Source organism: Vicugna pacos, chromosome 11 (genome assembly GCF_048564905.1).
Source record: "Vicugna pacos chromosome 11, VicPac4, whole genome shotgun sequence".
In the NCBI taxonomy this organism is placed as follows: domain Eukaryota; kingdom Metazoa; phylum Chordata; class Mammalia; order Artiodactyla; family Camelidae; genus Vicugna; species Vicugna pacos.
In genome coordinates, this window is record NC_132997.1 from 39,846,718 (window position 1) to 39,859,430 (window position 12,713).

Genomic DNA, 12,713 nt, shown 5'->3' on the forward strand with positions numbered 1-12,713 from the left:
TGTGCATGCCTGTGCTTGGTGTGCAAGCAAATACATACACACAGGAGCGTGTGCCCCAAACGCACATGGCACAAGAGGGCGGGCGGTGGTGGGAACCGTGCACTGAGGGGAAAGCCAGGGCTGAGTAGCAGTTTCCAGTGTGTAAAGGTCTGCGCTGGGCTTTGGCTGCGGGAGAAGCAGTGCCGCCCTTCCCGTGCCAGGGAAATGCCCAGCCCGGGCGCAGGGGCAGCTCATAAGCAGCTGGTTGTGTCCTCCGGAGCCATCGCCGTTGTCACCACTTGGACAATGGCAGCACACAGCATTTGAGGAGAGGCGGACGACTGCAGGCAATGGGAGGGTGTCCACTCTTCAGACTGAGCCTGGGGTGCAGCCTGTTGAGCTGAGAAGTGGGGTGCAGACCGCTTTGCAGAGCAGGGACGTGTGGGATGTGGCCATGAATCCAGCACAGCGTGGGTGACAAGGCCACTTCCAAAGCCCCCAGGCCCACAGGGTAATCCTGGGTCAGTGTGTGTGAGGGGGACCTGAGGGGGCTGGACATGTCCCAGGAGGAAGGCAGAGCTGATGGGCACGCTACATCCTGGGGTCCAGGCTGGGGAGCAGCCCCTTGGTCTGAAAGCAAACAGCATACATCTGCTTAGCCAAGGAATGTCCCCTGGGAATAGTCTCCCAGTGACCCTCTGTGTCTGGGGTACCGCGTGCTGAAGGGAGGTTACGTGGAGGGACCGGGTTTTGTCCTGGATGGGTGATGGACCTTCTCCAGCAGTGTGGCCTGTGGGATAGCCCCCTGGGATGTCCCCAGGCTCTCAGACTCCTGGGGGCCAGACTGAGCTCTCCTCACCCCCAGCATCCAGTTCTCCACTTCCCTCCACCCCTTGTCCGCACGCGCAGGCGTCTCCTCTCTCCCTGCTGCCTTAAATGCCTCACTCCTTGCCTGTCCTACTGGCTTCTCCCCTCTTCTCTGCCAGCTCCTTCCACTCAACCTGTCCTTCCCCAGCCACTGCAGAGAGGCCCGGCAACTCTGCCAAGCTGACCCAGCCCACCTCAGTGCGCCGCTAAGCCCTCCAAGGGTCTGGAAGGAGACCTTCAGGCCAGCACCTGGTTGGGCCTCCCTATGGCTCCCACCACCTCCGGCCCCTCTATCCTTCTACATCCCTACCGCCAGCTCCCAGGGTCCCTTGACTGCTCCCAGGGTCCCTTGATTGCTCCCGGGGTCACAGAGAGACATTCTGTTCCAGAACATGCCGAGCTCCCCTGTGCCCCGCTGTGTTTGGACAGGCTGTTTCCCAGCCTGGACCAGCCAAACCCCACCCCCCCGGCCCCATCCTGCCTGGCAATCCCTGATTTACCTCCACCTTTCCTGGGAGCCCTTGGGGCCTTGCCCCTGCTTTCAGCACCCTGTGTGCTGATACCTCGATGGTGGCGCTTATCACACGTGTTAGGTGACGGCTGATGTGCTGTCCCTCTCTGCCCGGTGCCCCACCCCAGCCCACAGTGCCTCTCATCACTGCCTCGCCCGCCAGCCTGGGGGATGCTGCCGGCCTCTGCACTGGCCTCTGTGGTCATGCACAGTGCCCGGGCCCAGGGCTGGGGAGGGAGTCCTTTCTGGGGAGTGGTGCTCCCTGGGATGGGAACGCTGATAGAGGCAGGGGCCCTGCAACGGTAGGGAGCAGCCCACCCAGGGCTCCCCCTCTCGGGGACAGGCAGGGGAGCAGCCTTGGGGAAGGAAGGCAGGAAAGTGCCTCTGGTCTTGGTCTTGCTGGGGAAGCCCGAGAAAGCCCGGGAGCTGGGGGTGCTGTGTGGGTGTGAGTGGAGGGGCAGGGTGGGGAGCTGTCAGCTGAGGGGGAAGGGCAGCCTCTGGGCCTGTGCACACGGCATTTCCAGCGTTCCAGAATCTGGCCTTCTCTAATCACCATCGACATTCCGTTCCATAGGCACTTGGGCTGACAGCTGGCTTTCTTTTAATAGCTGCAAGTATTCTGGGCAACACCCTAATCTCAGGGCATTCGTGGCGAGCACATACACGGTTCGCAGCTCCGCCCCCTCCAGGTATGTCCTACTTCCAATGACACAGAGAGGTACCTGCCGCTCACACTCGGTCACATGCTCAGCTCAGAGCAGACAATCCCATGCCCTGGGGTGTCACAGTGACAGAGAGCATGTGCCGGGCACGTGGTCACTCACACACACTTACACCCACGCTGGACATTCGTCACAGCACAGCAGAGTCACCACCTGCGATGTACCTGCACAGTCAAGGTCACACAATCACACACAGATGCTCTCAGACACAGTCACACTCGGGTGCATTCAGACTCAGGCCTGCTCAGAACATCTTGGTGTCCCAGAGACCCCCAGGACCCCCAGGTGGGCAAGGAAAGCTGGGAGGTCCAGGGAGGGGGCAATTCCCAGAGGGTGTTGGCCTTGACACTGAGAACAAGACCCCCGCCTTTCCTGACCACTCCCTGGGCTACTTGCTCCTTGTCCCCACCCCTTTACAGATTGGCGGGTGCTGGGTCCAGTTACCTTCCCGAGAGCCTCTGCTTCCTGTCCCTGGGGCCTGGGAGGGCCCTTGGCTTCCACATCCTCCAGGCCCTGACCGCAGGGGGACCACCCACTCACTTGATGGGCAGCCCCCCAAGCAGCAGTGGCCTCCGTGTCCGTCCAGCCCTGGGGGGAGTGGGAGAGTCCCTGTGAGTTGAGGGGGACATTCCACAGTCCTGCTTCTGCCCTCTCCTGGATCAGGCCTTTCTCCATCCTTCCTACAGATATTCATGGGGGTGAGGCCCATGACACTGTTTGCAGGGTTGCTGGTCACCAAACCCTTGCAAACTGTGAGTGCATGTGCTAGGGGGTGTGTGTGTGTGTGTGTACACGCGCACGCGTGCATGTGTGTGCACAGGCACTTGGGGGCTTGTGTGCTTGCTTAAGTGTACAGGATGGGTATGGTTCACGAGGGTCTCTCTTAATGGCTAAGATTCACGCCTTGATGTCATTTGCTACAGTGGTTCAGGGATAGGTCCTCTGACCACTCCTCTCTCAGCCCCTCAACCGAGACCCCCAGGGATGCAGGCAGTGGGAAGGGGTCAGCGGAAGCTCTTGGTGAGGCCCACAGTGGACTCTGGAGGCACAATGATGGAGGAGCTGGGTCAGAAGCCCAAGGCACAGGGAACTCTCCTGGGGACATCAGGGGACATCACAGCTCTAGGCACCAAGGAGGGGCTGGCGGACTGGTAGCTCCCATGGCTGACCACAACTGTGGGGCTAGCGCCCATCCGTGGACACTCTATCTAGTCTTGGATGTAGAGATGGCAGTTTTTACTTTATAGAGGCTCAGAGAGGGTGACTGACCTGTCCAAGCTCGCACGGTAAGGACTTGAACTCAGATTTGAACACAAGTCCCCAGCTCCAGGGCGAACGCTCCTTTCACTCTACCTCGTGAGATCCTCAAGGCTCCCAAGAGGAGGGGGCTTAATGCTATGGACAGAGGGCCCTGAGCTGGCTCTTGCCTGTTTCTCTAGAGGCCCATCTAGGGCCAGAGATGCTAGTCTTTTCGATCTGAGGCTCTAAGGCCCTGGGATAGTTGCCAGCATGGAAGAGAAGTGGCCTGGAGTTGGAAGAGCCATGTTCAGTCCTGGCTCTGCTGCTGGGTGACCTTGGGCCGAACTGTTGCCTCTGTTGGCCGAACAGGGCCCCAGTTCCCCTGCCTGTCAGGGAGCATGATGTATGGCAAGGACATGGGGCAGTGGTGAGGGCTTTTCCTGCCAGCGTCCCAGGTTTCTGAGGGTCCGAGTCTCAGAAGCAGCCCCACCCAGAGGCCTAAGGCTGGCCTGGTTGAGGAAAGAATGGCGAGGTGCCAGCCAGTGAGGGCCCAGCCTCCTTACCACCTCGCTCTCGGAACCCAGGGACGCCTGACGCCTCCGTCCGGAGATCCAGCTGAGGTCCGAGGCCTGGCTGCTCAGTGTGGAGCGGTGGGTGGAGCGGTAGCTGGTATACGGGCCAGTGCGCTGACCCGACACGCCCAGCAGCACCCCCAGGCAGGGCAGGTGCTGAGCGATGGCCATTCTGCAGAGACGGCACCTCGGGTTAGAGGGACGGACAGACAGACTGCATAGATAGGGGTGGAGGGACAGACTGACACTGGGCTAATGGGAGTGAACAAAGAGCCACTGGGGAATTGAGGACATTCAGACACTGGGATTAGGGGGAACATACAGACAAGTGCTGGGGTGAAGGAGACTGACAGGCTCACAGGGTTGGGGATGGATAGACAGATGCTGGGTCCTGGGCATGGAGGGAGAGCTGTAGGGTGGCAGGTTCAGCCTGATGCTCGGTTTCAGCCCTCAAGTGGCTGGCCCAAGCCACACCTCTGTAAATGAGGACCAGGAACGCTCCTGAGCTGGACGGGCCAAGCCTGCAGCTGGCCTCAGGGAGTTCCTGACACCACCAGGCGAATGGAAGCCCTGCAGGCCCCCTGGTAGAAGAGGCCAGCCGCGCTGGGATTCTATCAGCAGAGAGCGCTCTGGGCCAGAACCACCCCCGGGCCACTTTCAGGGCCCCTGAGGCAGAGCGGGACTCTCTCTAGCCTGTCACTGTCTGGCGGCCTCCTTTTGTAGCTGGCAGCACAGGTGATTAGCCAATCATAGCTGCCTTTTGGTCTCAGCTCTGAAAATCCCAGTTAGGATTGGATGCTGCCCAGGGAGCTCTGATGTCTCTCGAAGCTGAGCCTCTGGGAAGCTGGGGCAGCAGAGGGTCACACCAGCTCCACACCCCACCCAGTGTCGCTGGCTGCTCTCAGTGGCTGGAGTTCCCCACCCAATGCATATACAAGAGACAGGAAAGATGGCTGGCCTCTGCCCCCATTTATAGGCCCAGGCTCTCCATGCCGTGAGGGTGGGCCCGGGGAGCTGGGGCAGGGTCCTGGAGGAGGGCCACACCTGTACTTGGGGTGAGTGATGGCGTAAATGATGGGGTTGTAGATGGCAGAGGCCTTGGCGATGACAGCTGGCACCGAGTTCATGTAGGGCGTCAGGACATGTGCGTACCTAGGACAGAGCAGCCGTGGGCCCCCTGCCAGCTGGCCCTCCCTGGAGACTCCACAGCCCACCCACTGTCTCAGGAACCTTCTTCCTCTAGGCCAACCAAGCCCTCTCAGGGCACAGCCCAGCCTGGCCCAAACCAGCACGACCAAGTCACCCCCAGGGTGGGGTCTGCAAGGCCAGGGAGAATTCCGATCTGAGGTCAGCGGGATCCCAGGGAGCAACTGATGGAGCGGTGCTGAGAAGATGTGCCAGGCTAGGGGGTTTCGCCAGGTCCCACTGTCCCTCGGAGCCTGTGCTGCTGGCAAGAAGCCCTCCCTATCCCCAATGACTCTGGCCCTCTGCGCAGCTCTTCCCAAGCCCCGCCCCAACCCTGAGGCCCACCTCTCCCCTGGCTCTCTGAAAGTAACTTCACAGGAGAGCCCAAGAAGGGAACAGGCCATCCTTGCACAAGGAGGAGTGTGCCCATCACACCCAAACTCTGGCAAGGATTCACAGGTCTCACTGTGTCAAAGTGCTTCTGAAGCCTGGTCTACGTCCGTGCTACTGCAGACTCTAGCCACACGGGACTAGAAGGTAGGAGGTGAGTAGCTCCCCGGCTATGTGCCCGCAGGCCGGGTGAAGAAGGAACCAGAACCTCAGGGAGAGCTGCATATCCCCAAGAGGTCTGGTGGACCTGGTAGCCCCGCAGGCAGGCCCTCAGGCCAAATCCAGCAGGGCCCAGAGATCCCCCAGCACGTCTCCTGGTGCCTCTGGGAGCTCAGGAGGGGCATCTCACAGCAGGTGGAGAACAGGCTGAGGGGCTGGACCTAGCATGTGAGGATGGCTGGCTTGGGCTTGGGCTGGGAGGGGAGACTGCCTCAGGGTCTCCTCACCCTTCTTCCACCCCTTCAACCCCTGCCCCAGCCCCTTCGTCACCGCTCACCCAGCAAAGCCCAGCAGGGCCACAGTGGAGTAGGGGGCCCAGGAGAGCACAAAGAGAAGGATGACCAGCAGCTCGATCTTGGCCATTTTCCATTCATTTTGCAGCCGCTGCCGTTGCCGGGGGCACTCACCACCGCCCTCGCAGGCCCTGAATGTCTGGAGAGATCTAGGAAGCGTGCAGAGTCTGGGTCTGACCGCATTCGGGTTGCAGTGACTGCCAGGGTCACGGCTACGGTCAGGGAGCCTTCTTGGACCTAGCCATCCCTTTCAGTGCAGGCAGCCCTGACTCCCAGAAAGTTCTCCATTACATCCAGCCTAAGCTGCCTCCCAGTGATTCTGCCTGTGTGTCTTCTCTGCCCCCCAGATCCCTTGACCAAGCCTAACGGCCCCCGCTTCAGAAGGCCCTGTCTCCTGAGACTCCTCTAAGCTGCAGGGCTGTCCTGGTCTGAAGGCACCTCCCCACCAAGCACAGGTGCTCAGCTGGTCTTTGCCCACCTGGGGCCGGGAGTGCCCTGGGGGAGGGCACAGATGTGAGCCGCGGGCAGCCCGGAAGAAGGGGCATGGCCCCCCTCCCTCCGAGCCCCTCCTTCATGCCCGGGGCTTACCGGCCTGTCTCCCGGATGGCCTTGAAGATGAAGATGTAGCAGTAGACGATGACGAGCAGGGGCAGGAAGAACACGAAGCAGAAGAGCAGCATGGTGTAGGCGCGCACTGACGGCGTGAAGCTCATGTAGTCCCAGGAGCAGGAGGTCAGCAGCCCCTCGGGCACGTAGGCACCTGGGAACCAGGGGCGGGTGCTCGGCCTTCAGGGCGGCGCTGGCTCGGGCTCCTCATCCAGCAGAGGCTTTGGATGTGGGGTCTGAGTCTCAAACGCTGGCCCCGGCCCCAGCCCTGCTCAGTGGAGTGAGGAAGCCAAGGCACGTGGAGCAGAGTTTTCCAGGCTGTTCTAGCAGGAGACAGCTGGCAAAGTCCACTGCTGCCCAGTCTTGCCAGTTAGGGAGAAAGACCTCACTGCAGCCCCAGACTCTTACTCCCGCAGACTTCAGCCAGCCTCCCGGTCCTGCCCCAGACAGGTAGATGCCTTGCTGCTAAGCCTCCTTCCTGCTGAGGCCCCACACCCCAACCCCTGCCTGTCTGACTCAATGCAAACTCCACATCAGATGCACGTGTCCCCACCGGCCAGGAACCACATGGTCTTCCCCTCGGTATTGGGGGAAGGGACTGACTGCTGATAATACAGCCACGCTTCCCCCTGCTGACAGTTGTGCCCCTTGAATATCCATTTGCTTGGAGGCTTAGACAGTCCCTTGGCCCCCATGCCAGTTGGTTGACCCAAGTCCACCTACTTGCCCCTTGAACGTGCCCCTCCCAGCCTACCTTCCTTTCCCCGATTCCCTGAGCCCACTTACTCCAGCCAAAGAAGGGTGGCAGACTCCAAGCCAGGGCATAGAGCCAGACGCCCAGCAGGACAAGTGCCGCCCGCCTCTTGGACACCATCCCGACGGTGGCCAGTGGGCGCGTGATCACCAGGTAGCGGTCCAGGGCGATGGCCGTCAGGGTAATCATGGAGGTGATGCCAAAGAGAGCCCCACAGAAGGCATAGAATTCACAGCCTGTGGGCACAGCTCCCTGATCTCAGTCCTTGGCAGGGAGCCCATCAGATACCCCAGGGGAGGGAGGGTCCGGGGATGGCCTTGCTCAGCTCCTGCCCTCGCCTCTCAGGGAAAGTAAGTCTGAACTCCTGTCTGCCCTGCCCGCTCACCACGTCGGCCAGAGGCTGGCGGAAGCCTCAGGAGTGGAAGTGGAGTGTTCCCTCTGCTGACTCATGAGATTGGGCGTGGCTGCCCACTCTTTGCCCAGGTAGAACAAATCACCTTCTCACCTGGGCTCCCCGCCACTGTGGACATCCCCTGCCCCAACCCTCCTCCTCCTTCCAGCCAAAGGGCTCCCTGAGTGTCTACCTGCTTCCCCAAAGAGCCACTGCTTATAGAGGCTGCTGGCGAAGAAGACGGGGGCCTGGGTGAAGGACATGAGGAAGTCGCTGACTGCGAGGTTGATAATGAACATGTTGGCAGGTGTCCTGAGGCCTCTGCTCCTGTGAGGGGTCAGAAGTTGTCAGGAGGCTCTTCTGGCTCAAATACAAGTGCACACGCACGCATGCGCACACAAGCAAGAGCTGCTGGACCACAGACCCATCCCACTGCTCAGCTAGTACCAGCCAAACAGCGCTGGAGCCTGGTAGTGTGGGCTGAGAGGGGAGACCCTTCAAGACAGCAACTCTTGCCTCCCTTGTCCCCCTCCTCCCAGTGTCTCTGCAGTCCTCACCCTCGGGGCTGGCAAAGGGGAGAGGAGCTGACAATTGTGCCCTATGGGCCAGGTACTTCCACAAACCTCATCTCCTGTAATCATCCGTCTTCACATCAACCCTGCCCCTACTCCATTTTCCAGATAAGAACACTGGGGCTCCCACCCGTGAAGTGTCTTGTCCCAGATCACAAGACTCATTAAGTGGCACAGCCAGGATTCACTCATTTGCTGGGCACCGCACTCACAAAAACTTACTTAATCATCACAATGACTCCAGGAAGTAAATCACATCTCCATTTTGCAGACAAGAAAAGTGGACTCAGAGAGGATCAGTAAGTTGCCCAAAGGCATTTCAGCTAATAGGTGGTGGACCCAGGGGCTCGCTTCTCCACCTGCCTGTCTCAGCCATTCAGCCTGCGCACGGGGCAGGTAAGGAAGGAAGCCGGGGGTGGTGACCAGGGCTGGCTGCTGAAGGGCTTGAGGACTCAGGACCCTGGCACCAGGGCTGCTCTTTGAGGCAGAGGGAGGTTGCCCACTGGGGCAGGTGACGGTGGAGGGGAGCTGAGAGCAGGGCAGAACATGCAGAGACGCGTGTCGTCGGGACACTCGCCCTACACAGAGGGCGTGCCTGGGGCCCAGATGGCATGTGCCACTCAAGCTTCCCTGGACTACTTTTTGGCCCCTTCCCTGGGTTTGCAGACAGAGGCCTGAGCCTGAGGCCACTGGCCCTGGCCTCCCCGCCCAGGCTCAATGTGCCCTGGCAGAACTGGCACTGGCATTCCTGCCCTGCATTCTGCCCTGTCTCTGCATGGCTGGCTGCCCTCAGTGCCCAGGCCCCACCCTGCCGACCAGACACCTGCAGAAGGTATAGATGACCGTCAGGTTGCCCAGCATCCCCGTGAGCCCCACCAGCAGGATCACAGTGCCCAGGGTGTAGTGGGCGTGGTCTGGAACATCAACCGTGGGGAAGGGGACCCAGGCAGCAGCCTGAGCCCTGGCGGCCTGTGGAGAGACAGAGAAACAAGGGCATCACGTGACCCTGTCACCTTCAGACAGTCCTGAGAAGGGAGGGTTAGGGTTCCCAGGAGAGCAGGGAAGAAACCGCCCCAGTGGGGCGGGCTCAGAGTGGCAAAGACACTTGCCCACACAGCTGGCAAGTGGCTGAGCTGCAGGGTAAACACAGGTCTCCCTAAAGCCAAGCCAAGCTCCTATACTATGGCCCAGAGGCTTCCAGGAATGTGCTCAGATCACCTGTTGGAGGTTGGTGGGACGGACAGACACATGTTTGGCTAGCAGGGACGTGGCTGGAGTGACTCTATTTCTCCTTGGGAAGAAGGCAGAGCCATTTCCTGGGTGGGTTCCTCTCTTCTCTATGTGCCCCCTCCCAAGTGCCCCAGACAGCAGCGGTCTTCCAGTCGCCTTGAACCCAGGGAGGTGGGGTGGGGTGGAGCCCCTCCCCTCAGGAGTCCCACACCCACCAGACTTCAAAGAAGGAGGTTGTCTTCCCCCGGCTACATAACTGCAGGGCTGACCTCGTTGCCTGGCGTGAGAGTGAGGGAAAGAATGATCCTCTAAAAAGGAAACTCAGGACTCCTGGGTCACTGCAGGGAGGTCACAATCCTATGAGGCCAGTACAAAGGGCTTTAAAGACCTCTCCTCTCCCAGTTCCTTTCCAGGGAAGCAAGGGGTTTAATTTCTGTCCTGCCCTGGCTCCTACAGCTCCTGAAGCTTCCCATCCTGTCCAGAACCTAGGCCAGCATCCCATAGTCCTGAGGGTACCATCATCCCTCTCCAGTTAACCGTGGGCCCTGGCTAGAATGCTGGAGGCAGCAGAAGGCATGCAACACCTCATTCTGGGCTGGGACAAATCCAGAGGCCTAGGGTATGCCTTCCTCTCTGGAAGGCTTCGGCAGGCATCCTACCGCCCTTAGAAGTGGATGCAGCCAAGGGCAGGCCTGGCCCATTCTACCCTTGTCCAACAAGGCTGGCCCTTCTGTTCCTCGAATGCTCTCCGCAGGGAAGGAAGACTTGCCACGATCTCCTCTACTGGCCTCTTTGTGTAGGACCGGCTCAGCGAGGTCCAGCAACATGCCCAGGGTCCCACAGCACTGCTCGGGTCTTTTCTACTTCCCTGTCAAAGCCCCTGTGTGTCCCCGGGAAGGGCACCAGGGTTGGGGAGGGAAGGCTCTGCACACACACGCTGGCCCCAGGCTTACCGTGGGGCTGATGGGCAGAGGGTGGTCCAGGCTGGAGGCGCTGCTCCGGGAGCTGTCCCACCTGCTGGGGGAGGCTGGGGTGGCCATGCAGCTGGGCTCCTGGGCCGGGCCCGGCGGGACTCTCGGCCCCGAAGGAGGGTTCATCCTGAGATGGGGGGGGTTCTTTCTCAAGGCCACAGAGATGTCCAGGGCGCGGAGGGCTCAGGACGTTAGCTGTGTCCAGTCTCCCAGCTTCCCTCCATCCTCAGCACCCCTTCCTGGTCTGCCGGTTGCCTGCTCCTGTGTCTGGCGTGGACCAAGCCCAAAGCTGTTCCTGCGGTTGGTGCTGCTCTGTGTCCAGTGACGCACACAGGAGAGAGTGTCACAGTTATGGCGACTCACAGTCACAGGTCCGTTCCCACCTTTAAGTAGCAGAGCTGGGAGTACATATGCCCCGTCACTCGGTGCCCCCGGCTCCCTCAGACACAGGTCCCTGATGATGGCGGCACGCATGTGTGAATGTGTGTGAGTGTGTGTGTCCGTGCGAGTGAGTATGAGAGTGTGTGTCCGTGTGAATTTGTGTGTCCGTGTGTATTTCAGGGCAGACTACCGGGCTCTGGCTCCTCGTCTTCATCCTCCCCTCTGGCCAGGCTCTCCTTCCATGAGCTCCTCAGGAAGACTCTCCTGCCCCCAGGACCCCCAGGACCCCCAGGGCTGTCTGCGGAGCCCAGCCTCAGCCTTTTCACGGGGCGCCCGACCCTCATGTCTGCTCACGTGACCCGTCACATCTTCACAACCATCCCACCACCAGGACGGGTCACCCGTGTCAGAAATGGAGCTCAGTGGATGCCCCAGGACAGAGAACAATCAGGGGGAGATCAGATCACAAGGCATTTCTTCTTTGTTGTTTGATAATAAACTTTTTCATTGAAGTATAAAGATAAAAAAAAAATCAAAAAAGCCTCCGCAAAGCTGGTAGAGACATGGGAGCTCACCCAGGGCTGCAGGCCTCGACTGAGGGAAGTGTCAGAGGCGGAGGGGACCCCAGTCCACACCTGCCTCTTGGAGGAGGCAGTGGGAGCAGAAGGCAGAGCCTCGGAGCTGGCGAGGATGGAGGCTGCGCACGCCGCCCTTTCCAGGGGGTCTGCTCAGCTTCCAGGAACGTCCCACGTGGGTGCCGTGTCCTGAGGCACCGTGTCAAGATTTGAGGAGACCTGGAGTGGAGACAGGTGCCATCTCCTCCTCCACAGTCCCTGAGTCTTCAACAGCTCCGCGACAGCCCCAGGTTTGGGCTGGGGTGGGAGCACCCCCACTCAGAGCGGGGAGCGCATTTCCCAACAGGCACCAAAGCAGCTCACGGCTCAGCCCCACGGCCTCCCGAGGCCCTTCCGTGGCGGGTCTCTGGCTCACAGGCTCACCGTGGAGGGGGGGGTAGGGGGCTGGGGAAGAGGCTCGGCGCAGGGACAAATGGATCTGGGGGGTCCTCCAAGACCTCCCAGCGCCCACGCCCTCAGAGGCCGGCCTGGCAGACTTCCTCTCCCAGTGCTGAGAGCAGGCTGGCCTCAGCGCTCAGTGACAGCCACTGGCTCCTGGTGCTTCTGTGGCCCTAGGGACCCCTGAGCTGATAGCCGAGCTGCCATACCCACACGCAACTCCTCTCTCCATGGTTTCCCCCTTTCTGCTGCCTGACTCCTGTCAGCCATTCTTCAAGATGTACCTGAAAGGCAAAGCTTTTGGAAACACAGACTCTGTCATGGTTAACCCTTTGATGGCTTCCGTTTATCGACAAAGCCCAAATGTGGCCAGAGGGTGAAGGCAAACACTACAATATCACCCAGAGATACGAAGGGGGTTTTGTAGCGGAAACTGAACCACTGAAGGTAAGTAGGAAGCGGCACGTTGTGTGTCTGTGTGCACGGGCCAGGCGGCCCCTGCAGCGGACTGTGTGCCTGGGCATGGACCTGCACCCCCTGCTGCTGCCCCCGTGTTAATGCAGCCACGACGACCTTGTATCAGGGAAGAGCAGCCAGGCTCGGGCGCCAGACAGTCTGGGTGTGGCTGCCAGCAGAGCAGGGAGGTGTCTGACAGTGCCAGCTGCCAGCACCTGGAGACCTTTCTGGAAGCTGGAGTCAGGCTGTGGGGGAAGGGGAGGTCTGACCGCGGCAGGGAGAGTCAAGTCCAGGTGCAGACCCTCCTGGTGGGGGAGGAGGAGCCAGCTCAGTGTCTGGTGACCTGAGCTTCTGGCCTACTC

General features: G+C 60.4%; 1 protein-coding gene across 2 annotated transcripts; it reads right to left on the reverse strand.

The window, feature by feature from the left end:
- Nucleotides 1–488: 488 nt before the first annotated feature.
- Nucleotides 489–10,627, reverse strand: LOC140699292 (melanopsin). Of its 2 annotated transcripts, XM_072971184.1 has the most exons (11): nucleotides 10,484–10,627; nucleotides 9,124–9,269; nucleotides 8,523–8,558; nucleotides 7,922–8,055; nucleotides 7,370–7,573; nucleotides 6,566–6,737; nucleotides 5,962–6,126; nucleotides 4,935–5,042; nucleotides 3,882–4,062; nucleotides 2,524–2,667; nucleotides 489–609 (listed from the first exon to the last, which is right to left on the reverse strand). In XM_072971184.1, exons 1-11 carry the CDS (start codon nucleotides 10,625–10,627, stop codon nucleotides 571–573), a joined length of 1,473 nt encoding a protein of 490 aa, XP_072827285.1. In that variant the 3' UTR covers nucleotides 489–570. The 2 variants fall into 2 exon arrangements, with proteins under 2 accessions (XP_072827285.1, XP_072827284.1); XM_072971183.1 differs by lacking the exon at nucleotides 8,523–8,558.
- Between the last annotated feature and the right edge of the window lie 2,086 nt (nucleotides 10,628–12,713).